General features: G+C 42.4%; 1 protein-coding gene across 1 annotated transcript in view; it reads right to left on the bottom strand.

Annotated features, from left to right (window-relative positions):
• The window catches only part of PKP2 (plakophilin 2), a 74,067-nt gene extending 54,032 nt beyond the window's left edge, over window positions 1-20,035 (bottom strand). The window contains 7 exon segments of the mRNA XM_023752271.1: window positions 2,687-2,998; window positions 3,001-3,376; window positions 3,737-3,849; window positions 19,282-19,301; window positions 19,303-19,402; window positions 19,405-19,546; window positions 20,000-20,035. Coding sequence (XP_023608039.1) covers window positions 2,687-2,998; window positions 3,001-3,376; window positions 3,737-3,849; window positions 19,282-19,301; window positions 19,303-19,402; window positions 19,405-19,546; window positions 20,000-20,035 — 1,099 coding nt within the window.
• Window positions 20,036-20,448: the final 413 nt, after the last annotated feature.

Below are 20,448 nucleotides of genomic sequence, written 5' to 3'. Positions count from 1 at the left end.
ACACAGCACCTTGGATCACCTATTTGCCTCATTATAGGCAATATCTCTGCTTTTCCGTAGAAAGCAACATTTTCAAAGAGAGTTCCTTTCTATGGTTTCTGATCTCTAGGATGGCAACTTTAGGAATCATCCTATATAATAAAAGGGTAATATGCAAATTGACCCTAATGGTGGAACAACCAGAATGACCGGTCAACCAGTCACTATGAGGCGCACTGACCACCTCTCGGGTCCCTCCCCCCAGCTGGCAGGCTCCCATCACCCGATGACGAACAGGGAACCAGGGGTGGGTGGCAGGGGACATGGGCAGCACCAGGCCAAGGCCTCCACCCCACCGGTCAGCCCACACACAGAGGGTGAACTGCGGTGGGGGCGGGGCTGGCGAGCGGGCAGGAACAGCTGACCTCTTGGTCCTTCCCTCCAGCCGGCAGGCTCTGATTGCCCAATGATGAACAGGGGACCAGGAGTGGGTGGCGGCAGGGGGCGGGGCCGGCTGCGGGCAGTTGGGGAAGATGGTCCTGATCACAGGCCAGGCCTAGGGACCGTACCCGTGCCAGAATTTCGTGCGCTGAGCCTCTAGTCCAGTGGTTCTCAACCTTCCTAACGCCGCGACCCTTTAACACAGTTCCTCATGTTGTGGTGACCCACAACCATAAAATTATTTTTGTTGCTACTTCATAACTGTAATTTTGCTACTGTTATGAATCATAATGTAAATATCTGAAATGCAGGATGTATTTTCATTGTTACAAATTGAACATAATTAAAGCATAGTGATTAATCACAAAAACAATATGTAATTATATATGTTTTCCGATGGTCTTAGGCGACCCCTGTGAAAGGGTCGTTCGACCCCCAAAGGGGTCGTGACCCACAGGTTGAGAACTGCTGCTCTAGTCAATAGATATCTTTCCCTTTATTTTATATTTCTTAATCCCAAGTGTTCCTTCTCTTCTTTGAAATATAATTATTCTAATAAAATGTACCCTATTTATTAAAACAATGACCTGAAATAGTGTGGTTAATACTTCTTCCAGAATGTGGGTAATAAAAGATGGAAAGAGTTTATATTTCATTTCTCCCTTCTTTAATTCCTTCATTCTCTCACCATTCATTTACATAGTGACTGTTATGGACCTACCTCTGTTTTAGGGTGCTGAGGATATAAAGATAAGACACACTCACAAGAAGCTCAAAGTCTAGAGGGAGAGCAGGTAAGTAAATGGATAACCATAATAGATTATTCTGGTAGAGACAGTCACACAGTGCAGCTAACTGGGGCACCTAGACTAGACTGAGAGGGGAGTGGTCAGGGAAAAGGTGTATCTGAGCTAAGCCAGGCAAAATCAGAGCTACTGGGGGGAAAGGGATGACAGGTAGGTAAGTAGCTAGGTAGCTAGGTAGCTAGATAGAAGAAGAAAGGAAATACATGCTTGAATATCTTCCATTAAGGGAAATAAAAGAGGTTCCAAGTGGTTTGAGTGTTATGTGGGGGTGGTGTGGGGAGGGTGGTGACAAAGGATGAAGATAAGAAAGATGAGACTGGAGTGATAAGCAGGAGAAAACATGGGCCTTATGTGCCATGCTGAAAGGCAGGAAAACTTGGTGGGATTATGGAAAGGTTATAAGAAATATTTCCTGCTTTGAGTTTAGACTAGCCCTATCATCTTCTATCAGCAGTACCTGCATAGTCAATGATTTTACAGTACAACGCCACTTAAAGTGATAATTAAAGGTGACAACTGCCACTAAGCAACATTAAAAATCATATATTTAATGTTTTACCATAATGATACATCATTATTTCAGGACCTAGTAACATAATCATGCATCCATTTCTTAAACCTTTCTCTATGTAACTTTTTCCTCAGTTATAAAATTTGTGCCCCAGCATTAAATTTGAATAGGATTTAGTTCCAAAGTAAGATTAGTCAAGCCAAAGTAAGACAGGCAAAGGAATAACTTTGAAAATTCAATTTTTAAAATTATTTGGTATTGCCAAAAAATACCCTCCAAATCACTGAATAAAGAAGTATCCCTTGCTGGGTAGCTCAGTTGGTTAGAGCACCTAATGCCAAGGTTGTGGGTTCTTTCCCTAGTCAGGGCACATACAAGAACCAATCAATGAATGCATCAATAAGTGGAACAGCAAATCAATGTTTCCCTCTTTCTCTCTCACTAAAATCAATCAATCAATTTTTTTTAATTAAAACATTCTTTAAAACTAAAACGTATCGGGTATAGAAGGAAGGAGACATCTAAAAATTAGCTGCCTTGCTTAGCCATCAGACTTTCTGTGGTAGTAGTTATCAAAATAGCATTTGAGTTTCACTCAGCACCTGGAACAGCCTTTTTCCTTCCTTTATTTCAAGAATATGCATGCAATGATCCATTTCCTGGTCTATTGGAGTTAGCGCTCATTCAGCCGAGAGGGAGCCATAACCCTTCAGCCAGCATCGAATTTGGAAGTGTAACAGATGGACTGATCGTCACATTTCCCTCCAAGGCTGCCTTCTGAGCAGGCAGCCTGGCCTCTGTCCCCGAGGTAAATAGGCTAACCTGTCAATTTCGCAGCTGCCCGCAAAGCCGTTCCTGGAACACTTATCTCTGAACACCTTTCTCTGCAGCCTCAGAAGTGCCAGCACGGCCTGGGGGCCGTGGGAACTGCAGACTGAGAAGGGGCCTCACCTGAGCTGGGCGTCGGTGAAAACGGCTCTCTCCGCCAGCACGGTCCCGCTTCCTGCAGCCACCTGGCCCGCGGTCAGGTGCGTCCTCCTCCCGCCCGCATCCACGGCGACACTGGACCCCGCGTCCCTCTCCCTCGCCGTGCGCGTGCTGTGGAAGGAGCTCTGATGCCAGGAGGCCCGGGCGGCCCTGCTGTGCGCGGCGGACTGCAGGGGCGGCAGCGGCCTGAGCGCCGTGCCCGCCGTCAGGTAGTTCTCTTTCTCCAGGAGGTTGCTCATGCTGTGGCTGGTCCCGGGCCGGGGGTACGCCGCGCCACGGGTTTGGGCGGGGCGCCGTCAAACACGGAGTCGTTCACCGAGCCGTACTGGACCTGCCTGTGGTAAGTGTCGTAGTAGCGCTGCCGGCTCGCGGCCCCCGACGTGAAGCCCAGGATTTCGGAGCGGGCGTACCTGGGCGGCGGCAGGAGGGTGGACCGCAGGCTGTCGCGGTGCCGCAGCGTGTGCGCCGCCTGGCTCCGCTGGCTGTACTGGTACTCGCTGTGCGAGTAACGGACCCGCTCGGGGCTGCTGTCGGGGGAGATCTCCAGTCTCCGCAGAGGCTGCCTCAGGGACCTGTCTTCCACCGACTTCTGGGAGCTGTACTGCGCGGTGCCTCTCCCCCAGCGACCTTCATACGCCGTGGTTATGCCTGACTGCACGAGGGAGAGAGAAAGGTGAAATGAGGCATCAGTCAGTCTCCATCTCTGTTGAAGACTCACTATCCCGGGACTCTTACACAAGGGGTCCCTTTCTCTGAATCACCTGGAGAAGCCGGGCCCTTTCTGGGTAAAATCTGTTTCTACACAAGACGTGGTTAACCTGGTTTGACGAGTTATTTGCACCAGGATTTGAGGCTGTTTCAATGTCCAGTTTTCTACAGTGTCCACACAAAATCAATCTTCTCATAATTCATTTAGGAAGTAACAGTATTTCGGAGAGGCAACATTAAAAACTAATCTGTGGGAGATGGAAAATGTTTCTGATAACTAGTGTCGCGTTCTTTGGCATCCTACCTTTCGCCTGTCATAGGTTTTAGGAGCCGGGGAATGCCCGCCAGCAAAGTCATTTTCCACCAAGTGCAGGTTGTAGACATACTCAGGAACACTGCTGGCTCGGTGAAGATTTCCTGCAATCAAGCACGTACATTAAAATAATGTAGTAAACACTGTAGAACAGTAGCATATTTTAAGTGTAAGTATTAAGGCCAAAAACAAGTATTAGATTTATATTAGTGTTTTTTTACGTGCTGGTGTAACATTATCCTTGGATGTAGCAAAGGATGAAAGGTTGTTATCACAGCATTATCTACAAGCTTTTCGAAATAAAAGTTGAATTAAAAGTAAAATATATAATTAAATATTTTAAAGGAAAGCGAAGAAAGGGGAGAGGAAATTTTCACAAATATAAAAGAAGTGTCTGTTACAATACTGAGAAATCTGGGTATCACTGATTAGCTTAGGTGGGTCTATACTATAAAAATTCAGCTTCTTGGCCTGGCTGGTGTGGCTCAGTGGTTGAGCCTGGGCCTATGAGTCAGGAGGTCACAGTTCCATTCCCAGTCAGGGCACATGTCCGAGTTGTGTACTTGATCCCCAGTAGGGGGTGTGCAGGAGGCAGCTGATCAATGATTCTCATCATTGATGTTTCTCTCTTTCCCTCTCGCTTCCTCTCTGAAATCAATAAAAATATACTTCAAAAAATAAAAAAAGTTCACCTTCTTAAGTTAGAGAACTCTATTCCCAGGGCAGGACCCCAGAAGCTACCAGAGAAGGCAGTAGGTGTAGGCAATAAATACAAGGGTGACTCAACAATACTAGATAAGATAGCTTGTATAAACAACAAGGTGGCTCAGTTGGTCAAAGTAAACAAGGACTGCTTTGCTTCCAAAGACCAAGCCTGGGGCGGGGGGAGGTATTTGGCCGTCTGAGAGCGAGGCAGGAGAGGAAATCAGCCTCTGCCCTACAAATGAGTACATTTTTGGAATGAGCTGGGTTGGCTCATTCTTAGTTTGGTGATCTAACAGCCAGCCCACTCTACTGTGAACACAGCCTTTCCTGCTCAGTCCTGGGGGCCCACAGGGACTCTCAGCTGATGTGTGTGTCTCTTAAAACACTCCTCTGAGGAGCAGGTGGTGGAAGACAGTGTTGTCACCCTCTTCTACAACTTGATCCTTCTCCCATCTTGTTATTTGTTCCTTTATAATCTCCCACTGCCTTCTCTCTCCCTCTCTCTCTGTCTCTCTCTCTCTCTCTCTCTCTCTTTCTCTCTCTCTCTCTCTCTCTCTCTCTCTCTCTCTCTCTCTCTCACACACACACACACACAAGCTGGTCAAAATAATCAAAGATCTCTAAAACCTAGGAAATTTCTGATTCCCTAATTTTAGCCTAGATTTTTCTTTCCAATACAATTGGAACACACCAACATATTTTCTCAATACATTGTTATAAAGTCAATGTTTCAAAGATAGATTCACAAGAATGAATCCATCCCAAAACGTGCGTGTACATGTGTCTTATTTCCTGGAGCTAAACAATCTGGCTGGTACAAGTTTTAGGCCTGGAGGGGTCCTGGGGGAGGCAGTGCAGGTTTGTAAATGTCACTCTAAAGACTAGAGAAGTTGAGGTAAGCCAGGCCTGATTTCTAGGGGGCTGATTTCTCCACAAGGGATGGTAAAAGGTCAAGTAGCCCCTTAACTTTTAACCTCAATGCCTAAAACTGGGACAATGAATGGGGGAAAGGAATCTTCTCTAAGACCCCAGAGCAAAGGTTGTGAGTGGCCTTAGGGCTGAGCTCTCAATGCCTACCTCCAGCTCCTGCTCAGGCTGCCCGAAGTCCCTAACTCTGCCCCCACTCACCATTCCCTCTGTCCTCCACTCCCACCCCAAATCCATCCCAGACTTTCAGAGAGGCAGGGCTGCAAGGGTCCTGCTGGTATGGGAAAGGAGGCTAACTGAGCAGGTCCAGGGAATATGCTGGCTCTAATTCTGAAAGGCCTGGGAACCAGGGAGTTCGCAGCAGTGGGGTGTGGTGAGGGGGTGAGCAGGGGCAGGGGAGTGCTTAAACTCTGCCCCCCTCCAATAAAACAGAAGCCTTTTCTACAGAGGTTATGGTGAGGAAGAAAATTATTGGCCAGTTGATATATAAGAAACTAAATTTATAATTTTAATAAAAAGTAGTTTAGTTTACTGGGTGGGAATGCTGACTGGTGCAGCCACTGTGGAGAACATTATGGAGTTTCCTCAAAAAACTAAAACTGGAACTACCATTTGACCCAGTGGTCCCACTTCTAGGAATATATCCCAAGAAACTAGAAATACCAATCAGAAAGGATATATGCACCCCTATGTTCATAGCGGCACATTAACTCATTAATTCATAGCTAAGATTTGGAAACAGCCTAAGTGCCCATCAGTAGATGAGTGGATTAAAAAACTGGCACATCTACACAATGGAATACTACACTGCTGTAAAAAAGAAGGAATTCTTACCATTTGCAACAGCATGGATGGAACTGGAGAGCATTATGCTAAGCGAAATAAGCCAGTCAGAGAAAGATAAATTCCACATGATCTCACTCACTTAGGGAACATAATGAACAACATAAACTGATGAACAAAAACAGATTCAGAGACAGAGAAGCATCAATCAGACCGTCAAACCTCAGAGGGAAGGTAGCGGAGGGTGGGGGTAAGGGGGAGAGATCAACCAAAGGACTTGTATGCATGCATATAAGTCTAATCAATGGACACAGACACCAGGGTGGTGAGGGCATGAATGGGGGAGGAGGGGGTGGGGCAATGGGGCGATAAGGACACATATGTAATACCTTAATCAATAAAGAAAAAAAAAGTAGTTCAAGGTTATCCATTATCAAGGTTATCAAGGTTCAGAATTTTAGACTGTATGAAAACTAAATATATGAAAGGCAGGGACAATCCAGAATGGGAAAATCCTAATGGCATATATGGATGGCTGCCAGAACGATTAATTCCTGTTACTCTATACTAAAATGGCAGATGATGAAAGGAATTTAGGAATTCAACATTTCTTCAATGGGTCCCTCTAGCCTGGCGTCCCTGCAGTGTCCAGGAACAAGTAGATATTCATAAACAGTTACTGAGGGTGGGGGGCTTGGGGGTGGGGGGGGGTGGGGGTGGGTTTAGAGGGCTATTTGCATCTTCAAACTAAGATTCCTGCAAGGATTTTTAAAATGTGTAAGAATCGCCCTGACCGGTTTGGCTCAGTGGATAGAGCGTCGCGCCTGCGGACCAAAGGGTCCCAGGTTCGATTCCGGTCAAGGGCATGTACCTTGGTTGCAGGCACATACCCAGTATGGGGTGTGCAGGAGGCAGCTGATCGATGTTTCTCGCTCATCGATGTTTCTAACTCTCTATCCCTCTCCCTTCCTCTGTAAAAAATCAATAAAATATATTTTTAAAAATGTGTAAGAATCTTTGATCAGGACCCAGGGAAACAGTGTAGCCTATCAAAATAGCTAATCATTGAACTTTATAAGCGGGCCTGTTGAAGTAAGAAGTTTAACTCACGTTGTTGCTGGGGGCTGTAAGGCTTTTTAAAGCAATTTATATGAACTCCTTACATTCCAATATTACTTTTCTTTCAGGAGCTCAAATTATTTTATGTATTTCTTTTCAATATTCTGTGATGCAGAGCCAGCTATTATCATTTCCCTTGATAAATAGGGAAACAAATTACCTGCTTTAAATTGCAAAGAGATTTAATATCAGGTTTGAACTCTGGGTTCCTCCTTTCCACTGGTCTCTGTTGTTTAAGTGCATGGCGACTTTTCTGGAATTGTCAAAACCTTGAAGGGATTATCATCATAGTTTTTGATATAAGGACCAAAAAACGATCATTCTCCTTCCTCTAGAACAGGGGTGGGGAACCTTTTTTCTGCTAAGGGCCATTTGGATATTGATAACATCATTCACGGGCCATACAAAATTATCAACTTAAAAATTAGCCTGCTATATTTGGTCAAACATTTAATTAACTCCCCCCCTAATTCCTTGGCAGGGTCAGACCTTATAAGGCCCTTGGGCCAGACATTCCCCAATCCTGTTCTAGAACCTTTGCCTGAGCAACTCAAAATACTCTGCAAATATTAGTTCTCTACTTGCTGACACAAGTCCTTATAAGGAAGCTTCTCCTTGCATTTTCAGATGTATGAACTGAAACCGGTTTACTGGTTCCCAAAGTATCTACAATGGGGTTGGTAACAGGAATAAAATAAGATTGGATCTTTAAACCACAAACTCTCTTCCTTTTCCAGAGAAGTTGTGATTCCTGATATTCAACCTGCAGGCTGGTACAAAGGATGGTTTCTCTGGTTAAAAGGCCAATCTCAAATGACAAATAATGCAGATTAATTTGCCTAGATAGTCATGCGTTTGAGATCAGTATAGTGGATTAAAGGTGAATTAGCAACCGTGTTCTAAGATTTTAAAGAAATTTTGAACAAGGTGGAATTTTTTCTTAAAAGATAAGTATTAATCAGGATGGAAACTAATCTCTTTAAGGCAAGTCATTATTTTCTGTTCAGTCAGAGGATAAAATATTATATACCATAATAATGACTATGGGACAGATGAAATAATTCAGCCACGAATTATTCTCCAAAAATAGAAATGAGAGCAAACAAAAACATACTATACATACAGGCACACCCTGCTTTAAATATATCCAACATGAAAACTCACATTTTCTAACATGGAAAATGAGCGTGTGGCTATATTTCAAAGGATTCATTTGCTTCACAAAAGGAGGTGGGTATCTTCCCTAAACCAAAGAAATCTGTGGACTTGGTCTGGAGCCTCCACTCTACTGCATTCTATGTGTCTGGTCAAATCACTGGTCAAATCAGTTTCCCTCAATTCCAGCTACTAACAGAGTTGCTGAGAAAGAGGTTTATCTGAGAAAGCACTCATTCAAATGCTTTGAAAATGTAAAGCAACATGCAAAAATGAGGTATGGTTTTTAAAACAGAATTTGGATCACAAAAATTTATATTTCACACTTTTTCTTGAATTAATCTATTCTAGAAGGAGAAGTAAACTAGTATGCAAGATTTACATTGTGTTGTACCTCAGAGCTTTTATTCTGGTAACTTTACCAGTGATATTGAATTTGATTTTTTTTCTGGTATTTTTTTTTCTTATTAAATTTATTGGGTGACACTGATTAATAGGATCATATAGGTTTCAATTGTATATCTCTATGATACATGATTTGTATATTGCATTGTGTGTCCACCACACAAAGTCAAATAGGCTATTTTTGATTGACCCGGCCACTGAGGATCAGAATAACATTATAGTGGGTTTTTTTTGCCATTCATTTCACTTGCATCATGCATTATGTATTTTTGGTGTTTCCAAAAAGGAGGTAATAATTTATAGGGAATATTTCAAATTAATATTAACTCAGGCAATATTATCCAAACCTTTTCTTCTAAGAACACCATGGACATTTTATGGAACCCACTTTAAAGGAAATAAAAGAAGCAGTTACAGAACAACTTTAAACTCCACCCTCCTCAAATAGGAAGCAATTCTGGTCAAAGCAATTGTAGGGGTGGGGCTGGGGCTGGAGAAATAGGCTAAAGGGGGCTGGTTTTGATGGAAGTAAGGATTCTAAATTGCTCAGAAGATGGCAGAGGTGTAGTAGATCTTACAGGACAATGTAATTCTCTTTCTTTCCTAGTCTGAATATTAATCTGAGGGATATACTATACCTAAACAGCTTATAGGAAAATATCTTGATTTCTGTTCACCTATGCATTATCCAAAATAATGGATTATTTTAGGGTTAAAAAAATAAGTTGATTTCCATAATCAGTTTTTTCTTTGTAGGTTTTGTGAGCAGTTTTATTTCCTAATTGGATAAATCATATACATTTATGAAACCACAATGAGAAGCCTCTATTTTGACACCATTACTTATATTGGGCACATTTAAAAAATCAACTACAGCTTCCCTTAAGGCAGTGGTTCTCAACCTGTGGGTCACCAACCTGGGGGTCGAGACCCCTTTGGAGGTTGAACGACCCTTTCACAGGGGTCGCCTAAGACTATCGGAAAACACATATATAATTATATATTGTTTTTGTGATTAATCACTATGCTTTAATTATGTTCAATTTTTAACAATGAAAATACATCCTGCATATCAGATATTTACATTACGATTCATAACAGTAGCAAAATTACAGTTATGAAGTAGCAACGAAAATAATTTTATGGCTGTGGGTCACTACAACATGAGGAACTGTATTAAAGGGTCGCGGCATTAGGAAGGTTGAGAACCATGGCCTTAAAGTAAGTAGATGACAGGGAATTGCTAAACAAACAAGGAAACAAAACCTTTAGATAACCTTCTATTAGAGAAGAGAATAGCATTCATAGTCAGCACAGCATCTTTTCTTTCAAGCGTCTAGCACCCTCTGAGCCTGGTTAAAAACTAATCTGCTTGGTTCACACTGAGCTCTAAAAAGAGAATGTACAGAGATGGAGGGACAAGGAATTCTTAGGAAACAGGTATTGTTAAGTGTATGCCACAGATTTTGCCACCTCTATTGAGTAGATGAAGACCATTTTCAGCAATCAGACTGTCAGAAAATGTCAACATCACTTGGAAGGGACGCACAGTTATTGTGAAGGAACCCAAAGGCACCCCGTGGAGGGACTTCAATCACATAAATGTAGAACTCAGTTTACTTGGGGAAAAAAAATAGGTTCTGGGTTGACAAATGAGCTACCATTTGCACTATCTGCTGTCCTGTACAGAACAAGGGTGTTACACCGGGTTTCCGTTACAATGTGAGGTCTGTGTACGCTCAACTCCCCACCAACATTGTTATTTAGGAGAATGGTTCTCTTGTTGAAACCCACAATTTCTTGGGTGAAAAATACATCTGCAGGGTTTGGGTGAGGTCAGGCATTGCTTGTTCAGTATCTCAAGCCCAGAAAGATGAATACATTTTTTAAGGAGCCGACATTGAACTTGTATAAAATTCAGCTGCTTTGATTCAACAAGCCACAACTTTAAAAAGAAGGATATCAGAAAATATTTGGATGGTATCTCTGTTTCTGAAAAAGGAACAAGTCAGCAGGCTGATAAATGAGATCTACATTGTCCAGCTATAGAAACAACAAGATGTCAGGTGATTCCTCAGCCTTACCTTGATTTTTAAAGATGCACTAAAGGCCGTGTATTGATTTGGGGGGAAATATGTATGCATAGAAATCAGTCAGTATTCACTGCTGGTATTAATTTAAATGCTACACTTAAATTAATGGCTGGCATGGCTCAGTGGTTAAGCATCTACCTATGAACCAGGAGGTCATGGTTTGATTCCCGGTCAGGGCACATGCCCTGGTTGTGGGCTTGATCCCCAATGTGGTGCCTATAGGAGGCAGCTGACCAATGATTCTCTTTCATCATTGATGTTTCCATCTCTCTCTCCCACTTTCTTTTTCTCTGAAATCAATAAAAATGTAAAATAAAATAATAAATGCTACATTTAACTGTGCTCAAATGCAGTTGTCTTCACAGTGTGGATTCACAATGGTCTTTTTGGTGGAAAGAGAACTTGGAGGTCTAACCACTATCATCTCTGGTACTTGGTCTTTCTACAGGAACCGTTAGGTAATAATAGCACTCTTTCTCTGCACACCTTACAAATATTTCACTTCTTCCATTAGAGAAAAATTGGGGGCATGCCATTACAGGTAAGACATGGCATCTTGAAACTTACTAGAAGAAATCTGTATAGCAATTCATATTTCTGTGGCTCCTTAGAGTTATTTACCAGTAACTTAAAAGAGAATATGAAATATGTTAGGACCCATCAAGAACCATATTATCAGGACTCTCTGAGTTGGTGACACATTTTTGTTTGTCTGTGAGGCATATAACACAGGATTCTTTTCCCCAGACTTACATTAAAAAAGCAAACTTCCTTTATCTTCTTTTATTGCTTTATAAGAAAAATGACCAGATATGCAACAATTTCACACATTGCATAGAACCCAGCCAGGTAGGTACTTGCTCAGGCTGGCAAATGAGTAGAAGTTGTTGGTTTCAAAAACAATGGTGAAAAGATGTTTTAAAGCACATCAAAGTCTAATAATGTTTCACATTATTGAGAAATGAACAAAATGTGTGCAGTAGTGATTATTGTGTAATTCTTATTACAGTTAACACAGCTCACATAATCAACCCTAAGAAACAATTCAGTGTAGCGGGGGTACGCCGGGATAGTCCTGCCTATGATTTCTTACTAAGTTGAATATACCAGCCGTCGGCATTGGTGGCATAGTAGTGAGCATAGCTGCCTCCCAACTAAGTTGACTATGCCAGGGACAGACCAGCTCTCTTGGAGAATGGGCCACATGCTCCATGTGCCACTCTGTGACTAGTCAATGGATATACCAACCAGCCACCAAAAATCTTTACTTTTCAGGAGCCCCCTAAGCAATTTGAGGTTATCAAATTGATGTATCAGTTTATGGCATTTTGGGGCCAATTTCAAATTACTGCAATAGATAACTACAAAAAAAATACAGATTAAAAAGGCCCTCTCACAGTGCTGGTGGCTATAAATGTATTTTGTTTGAGGAGCCAGAATATGTGATTATAGAATTTGTCATTATAAACTGGTAGCTTAGCACTGGCTAAGCACTACATTGCTACAGCCTGGAAATGTCTAAATCTCTTAATTCGTATAATTTGTCTCCTTTGGTGTTCCTACCAATTCACTTGCTGAGATATCCCCATAATGATTACTTTAGAATTGTAATGACAAGTATCACATTATACTCTCACAATGATGCAACAGTCAAAAAGATGAATTTTTGGAACTCACAAATTTATTTATTTTTTCCTTTATAAAACTCACTACAGGTTTTATAATGGTCTTAAGTCATCATATTTCTATAGCTTCTCAATTGCCAGGGCTAACCTTTTTCCTTCCAACTGATTTTCACAACTTCTATCCCTTCTCTTTTAAATCCACCAAATCTGCCAAGTGTGGTTTCAGAAAACCTTTGCATTTTCCATGTTTCTCCTCTGCTGAAACATCTTCTGTGACTCATAATGACCGAATCTTTAACTTGTATTAAGATCTCCTTCTATACTGTGAGGTGGAGGAGGGGTGAGGGAAGGCTGCCCATGGAGGACACAACTGAACTGCGTTTTGAGGGGCTTGCAAGAGTTAACCAGGCCCAGAAAAGGGAGGGAGGAGTGGGGTAGGGGTAGGAGTAAGAACACCATGTAAGATAAATGCACATGTTTGTTTGGTGGGCCGTGGGAGTAGTGGTGATAGGATGACAGTTGAGGAGTTGCAGGCATTAGATCATGAAGACTTTGGAATGCCATGTTGAATGAGGATTTTACTCTTGCAGATAACAGCAAGAAAATGAATCAGAAGGATAATAAATCAGAAGATGGTTTGATGAGACTTCAGAAAATTTATTCTAGTAGCTATAGGGAGAATGGATTGGAGTAAGGCCAGACTGAAACAGGAAGAGGTTACCTTATCTTTCCAGTAAATTTTTACCTCCTCAACATGAAGACTCACATCCTTTACTTCCATGTCTAGTACAGTCCTGCATTAGCAGTTGACATGTTAATTGTTGATGAGTCATATTTCCTTGTCCATTCAAAATCTGCAAGTCACACAATTCAGTTGACACTTAATGCTTCAGGTTGACATGTATCCTGTGGCTTGCCACCATGGAGCCAAAATGTGAGGAAAGTGGTTGCTTGTGTGTTTTTGCCTTGGAGTACATGTAAGATACTCAAATATTTTCTACTGTTTCTCTGTCATTCTGGAAACATATAGGGAAGAAAAATTTCTCCCAAATGTAGGCAGACTTTCTTCCTGAGTGACTAAGAAAGCTGACTATGCTCATTTTGGCAAGGTTAGTTAGACATTTGGTTAATATATATTTACTCTCATTCTCTTCTCTGTGTGGCTTGTTTATTTATCTGTAATATTTTGGTGGTCTATAATAACTTCCGATTATCTGTCAAGAAAAGTTCCTGTTTGTTTCCTTCAAAGAAAAAAAGGTAATCAAGATACAATAATTCTGATGTGATCCTTCTCAACCCCATCCCATGGTTGTATTACTGAGATTTAAGATTTAGTGGGAACAATTTACTAAACTTCTAATGAGCAATATTTTCTTCTGAAAATAAAGGAATGGCTGAAATCTGGTTATCATGCTTTGGCCAATTAATATTGTTAAAGCCTAAAGCTGATTATTACAAGAATATAAATATGTGAATTATTTTAATGGTAGTGGTGATTGTGTTTTCTTTTTTGTAAATATGCATTTTTCTCTAAGGCTACATATTGGGTTCCCTAGCTCATCTTTAAGTTATTAAGAACATAACAACTGTTTTTATGTCCCCTATTCAATCATCCAATCATCATTAACTGCATTACACAGAGATACACAATAGATTTCTTAATATTTCCATTGGAAGAGGAGCTGAAATTCTATTATTATTCTTACCCTAATAAGGCAGGGGAGTGAGATGGCTCATTCTAATACAAAGATTAAGTTTTTTCCTAATTTTGTATATCCCACTTGCACTGCCTTTTACTGTTTATTTCCCCAGGAGAAGTATGGTGCTTCTGTCTTCACATATTTGTGTACATGCAAAATAGCTGGAAAACATTAATCTCAGAATTGTATAACTTAAAATTCCTGAATGTCACCTGAGATAGAACTAAATTATCCTATCTAATAATAGACAAAGATGCAAATTGACCGTACCTCCGCTACACCCACCATTGGCTAATCAGAGCAATATGCAAATTAACTGCCAACAAATATGGCAGCTAATTTGCATATACCAGCTGGGAGAAAAGACTGAAGACACCGTAGAAGGAAGCCAAGCAACAGAACCCAGGTAGTGGAGACGGGCGGGAGAGAAGCGGCAGAGAAGGGCGGGGTAGGAGGGGCAGAGACGGGAGCTATCTTCCTGCAACGGGCTTCTCGTATTATTATAAGTCACATTAATCAAGTCTGATTTTTAAATACCAGAGATCTTAGCAACATTTTGTTATTACATTTCATTATTATCATTGATAAGTTGCCAATAATGTGTCCTCTCAGAAAATAATTTTTATTGATCAGACCAGAAATTCAATTTGAGTGTAAAATCAATGTTAACTATTTGAAGAGAAAATAATATAAATATGTGTAGCCTTAATTTATTATATGGAAAAACCATTTAAGTTGATATCCAAAACACTTTAGGAGAATGAGCTAATGTGAACAACAAATACCTAGAATATCTAATTCAAGTGTGCTACCCTGTGTTCCTATGATTGGAACCAGTAGCACAGGGCATAGATAACATTAATGGAGCCTTTTAAAAGGCCAGAGTGAACAGTCTTCTTCTCCTTAAGGTAATTTCCTGTATCTTATCTGTGACACATAGGCAAGGAACATTTACAATCACACACTGTTCCATTGATTCTGAAACCTCTCTACCAGACCCTGCCTTACCCACAAAAGATGTGTTCTCACCATTTCTAGGGGTGAAGAGCTCATGTTTTTTGTAATCAGCATTGTCTTAACATTCTATTTCCTTCAACTAATTATAATCAGAAGAATTTCTAAAAAAAAAACCAAAAGACTTTTTTTTTAAATTCTCTGCAAGCAATTTGCTAGACACTGGACAAAAGGTCACCCATGGGCAATATTAGGCAGACATGGAATATTTCATTCAGTGCAGCATGGCCATGACCTTACCACCTCATCATTGAACTCTTTTTTTTTCTCCCCTCTCCTAATCTCTCCTACCTTCAGAATGACTAGTCACTTCGCTTCCAGAATTGCTTCATTCCTGGAATTCCTTTTTGGCAATAAAAGAATTCGTACAGGATTTGAACAGTGTCTAACTCCCCCACCCCAGTAACACCTATCAATTGTCTTTTTGCTGCCTTAGCCAGTTCTCAGTCCTTTCTCCAGAATGCCCCCTGATGCCAGATATTCAAAAGATATTGGCCAGGGAAACCATTTCAGTAAATGGCATGCCTCAAGTTTTTAAGGTAAAATTTGAAAGAAGTTGCAAATTTTATTAAGATACTGTTGTTCATTGTGTTTTATAAGTATTACAGACAACACTTTAAAACATGACTTTCTTCCTACATGGGCACCCAGGGGGTACAGTGTAATATGTAAAGTGGTAATATTCCCAAAGTGTAATAACTAGGATTAGACATTTAAAATTTTTCCCTTTGCTAATACTTGCAATCCTTAAATGTCTTCTCTATGACTTTTATAAAAGAATTTTAAAACTCCCTACAATACAGACTCATTTCACAATGCTGCTGTACACCTCTGCCCCTCTGCCTCCACCCCCATGAGTTACAGGTAACTTTAAAAGTGTTCAGCACAGTTTACAATAACAACACGAGTTAGAGTGATTTACAATGAAAACCACCCACCAATATTAAGGCACTAGAGAGAAACTGACCGGGTTAAAGATCCTTGCCGGGTATTTATCAACAGATCAGCCCCATATAGCTCATGTTTTTCAGCAGCTTATCTGCTGACTCAATCTTACAGGTATGTCAACAATTCAGAATTCTCTAGGGCCCATGGAACTAAAAACAGTCAACACCAGGGTCATTTCTTCCCAGAATTTCTTGTGTTGCTACAGGATTCTTTCCAGACCCGCACTGTTTCAACAATTGCTTGTCTGTTTCAACTTTAGAGACATGACAGTAATACGGAAATAATAAATGCAATACAACCATCAAGAGCCCCCAGACCTTTTCAAAGAACTTGGATTAAACAACATACTTGAACCACCTCTGGTAATTGTTCATGACACGTTCATGTTAAATTCCTTTCAAGGGGATTACTTTTTTGAGTCTCAGAAAGCTGAGGCTTTAAAGTAAGTAGGTGTTTGCTGCCTTATCTCTCTGCCTGACTTGCATTTCTGTGTAGGCTGCTGAGTGCATTTCAGCTTGGGAAGCTCCCATTGCAAACCAAGTATTTCAAACACTTTGTTCCTTAGTTTGAAGAGCCACTCAGCCAGCTGCCCTTAGCATTAGAGCAGAAGTATCATGACAGTGCACTTTGCTCTACCATATCAATTCTGTGAACTATGACACATTCCTGCTATTCCCGCCTAAAATGTTCTCTCCAGCAACCTATGTCCAATCCCACTGAATCTTGGGGGAATCTAAAATCCCAATTCCTCCAAGCAGCTCCTCAAAGTCCCTTCAGTCAGTGGTCTAATTCATCCTTCTAAACTCCATAATATACTAGCTGTTCTTTTTTACTGTCACTTACCATGTTTTATTTTATACATTTTTTTAGAGGTAGGTTTCCTTCTTCAGACCTTAAACTCTTTGCTTTAAAGCAAGCAGAGTCTATGTTTAATTCAATGCCCTTCATGAAGAACAGACTCATTTGATAGTTCTTGAATTCACGAAACAACATGAATTCATCACGCTGTAGAGAGGACAGACAGATCATGTGTGGGTTTGAGACTAAGCGTCCAATAAATGTGGAGAGACCAACACATTCTACATACGTGAAATGACTCCTCATGTCTATCTCATATAATTGTTTTAAGGATATAATAAAATGCAAACATATTTTTAAATAGGGTTAGGCACATACTAGATGCTCAGCAATGCTCCCTTTTCCTTCTCTATTCCTCAGATTTATTGCATAGCTGACGTCCTGTTATTTCTGGCTAGCCACTCTCAGAGGGTACGGAAGACGATCTAATGCGCATCCCTGTGTCTCCAAGCAGAAGCTAGTTTGGTTCTAGTGTAGCACTGGACCTGCACAGACTAAAGGGGTGCAGTGACTCCATTGGTCAACAATTGACCTCAGCTATCCTGAAACCATTAGTCAGCCTCCTAAACATAAATTTAGGTTTTTTTCCATGCACTGTGGCAATTCTGTGTTATCTATACCTCCCACTCTCTCAGAACCACCTCAATTTTATTTAAGGAAAAAATGGGAGGGAACTTAGTGTCTGATAAAGATCCTACTTAGTATTAATAACCAAAAAGCTTAATATAACTGATGAGTAGTTAAAAAATTCAGGCTTGGAAAGTTAAATATCAGTTCTGCTACTTACTATCTGTGGGAACCTGAGTCTTACCTAACTGCTTAGTGTCTTCATCTGTACAATGGGGATTAAAGGGTTTACCTAACAGATTTTCTTTTTGGGGGGAGTGGGGGGCATAAATAACACAATGAACATAAACCATGTAGTCCAATTCTTGACACATAGTAGACACTCAGTTACATTAACTATAATCATCAAACATCCGTTTACCTTTCAAATATGTAAATATTGACTGCTTGATCCTTTAGGATTCTTTTACACGAACTGAAAACTATATGGCCTCCCAGGGTCTGCTATTTTAAATTTCTAGTCCGACCTGCAAGCGTTTTTCTTTTTCCTAATGTGCTCTCCATTTGCCATTGCCGAATTATTTCCTAGAGAAACAGTGCAACATTGCAGGAAACAAACTGATGTACCAACTTAATTCATTGTTCAATTTCTTTCCTGTTCTCTTTTCTATAACCCTTCAATACTTTTATAATGAAAAAAAACAAACTAATAAAAATGGGACTGTGTAGCTTCGATCACCTGATTTTAGCAGGGGAGAAAATATTTCATGTTTTCTAATTTGTAGAACTAGTTTGCCATCTTCTTCACCTTCCCTCTACCCCGACTATCAATTACTGATACACATGTTTTACTTTATAAAAACCCCTTTCGCCTCTGAGAGGCCGAGGGGGTGTGGGTGTGGGTGCTGCGGCTGGCCCGGCCAAAGTCCCCTTCCTCCCCCCCATCTCCCCCCGCGGGGCACTGACTGTTCCTGGCCCAAAGCCTCCTTCCCAATTTTTTCACTTCCTAGATCAACCACTGGCGCAGTACACTGGGTGGAGCGCCCCGAAGTACCTGGGCGAGGCACCGCCATCCCAATTTACAGTTTGTAGGAGCGCCAGTACTTTCAGGTTTTCTTTTTCAAAATATTCATTGGGGGCTTAGACTCTTTAAAAAAACGAATAAAACCGAGGGGCGCTTTCCCCTAGGAAAATGATCCTATCGACCTTCTGCATAGCACAGCATTTCAAAGTGTTTACAGACTCCCGGAGCCTCCCCATTAAGACCCCTGGGGGGAGGGAGGGCGGGGCGGGAGGAGGGACGGCGAGGGGAGCCGGTTAAGGAAGGAGTAAAAATCTTAGACTGAATTCTTTCACATAGATATAGACGTGCATTTTAATATACGTTGAATACAGACAGGGACAAAAGGCTGGAGTGGGAGGTTGTTTTAGAAAAGACTGCTTTCCTCCAAGCAAAGCTCGGTCTGTAGTCGCGAGGCGCGGCGGCTCTGTACAAAAGGGACCGCGAGCAAACATGTGGGCCAGGATACCAGGTCCCGCACCCCCTGGAAGCAGGGAGTCGAAGCAAAATGGGTGAGGGGGGAAGGGGGAGAATGAGGAGGGTCGGGCGATGCAAGGGGGTGGCGGGCTCCACTCACCGTTGCCCACGAAGCTGCGCCTTCCGGGCCAGGGTCTGCTGCACCTGCTCCTGGATCCGCAGGCTCTTGGCCGCCTGGCCGCCGCGGCTGCTGCTCCCCGCCAGCTTCAGCTTGGCCTCGGAGGCAGAGCCAGGCTGGAGCTGTCCAGCTGCCCCAGGATCTTCTTGGCCCCAGGACCGTCTGGAGTGTATCCGTTTTCCGCGGGGGGACCGGGGGCTGCCAGGGGCCCCGGGGAGGGGGACCGAACCCTCTCCTGGTCGAGAATCTGCGGGGGGAAGACAACTGCGGCCGGATCCGGGGGAATTTGTTGGGAGCCCCCCCCCCCGCCCCGGCCCCGTCTCGCCGCCTCCGCTCCGCCCCCAGCGCCGGTGGGAGGCCGGAGGAGTCCAAGTCCAAGGGAGCCCTGGAGCCCACCTCCCAGGGCGAGGGGGCGCGGCTCCCGCCAGACAGGCGCACTGGGCCCGGGGGTGGGGGCGGAGCCGGCGGCCAGCCCGGACACCTGGCGAGTTGGACACCTGGTGGTCGTGCACGCCCCAGATCACCTAGGCTGCTACCTGCCAGGGCCGCGCCCAACTTTAGTTTCCTTGCTGGGCCTCTGCCCAGCCCTCAAAGGATGATTTCAGCTCCATTGCGTAGCGCCCCGGGCAGGTGATCCCTGAAGAGTCACGTCTCTTCTAGGGCTAAGGTTTGGCTCTGGGATCCCCACGTGATTACTAACCTGGCTAGTCAGGCTATGCCAAACTGTGCGAAACATTTCGTGGTTTTCCTGGACCTGAGGGTGAGAAAGAATTATTTGGTCAGGCAGAAAAAACAGGAGGAGGGAATTGTGCCAAGAGGACATGCGTGAAATAAAAGATTTTGTTTTTTTTATAATATGGTAGTTGTTTTTTTCCCTTAGTACAACTTCAGGGACTATGTACTTTTTGCACAGATGCAGTCTCAGAAACATATGTTCTTCCTCATTGAGATCTTCTGTTTCCTCTTACAAATAAATACACATTGTACCCAGTACACTCTCTGCACACGACTCCTCTCCCGGGAACACACCCACACAGAGAAACTCCAGCTAGAGGCGCTAGGGAAGAGCACACTTCTAATAGGTGATACTTTTTAACAGCCCTGCTAATGTTGATTATGTCCTCTTTACGACAGGCTCTGTCGGGGGCC

This window comes from Myotis lucifugus, unplaced genomic scaffold, assembly GCF_000147115.1.
Source record: "Myotis lucifugus unplaced genomic scaffold, Myoluc2.0 scaffold_30, whole genome shotgun sequence".
Lineage (NCBI taxonomy): Eukaryota > Metazoa > Chordata > Mammalia > Chiroptera > Vespertilionidae > Myotis > Myotis lucifugus.
This window is presented reverse-complemented; position numbering and strand designations above follow the sequence as displayed.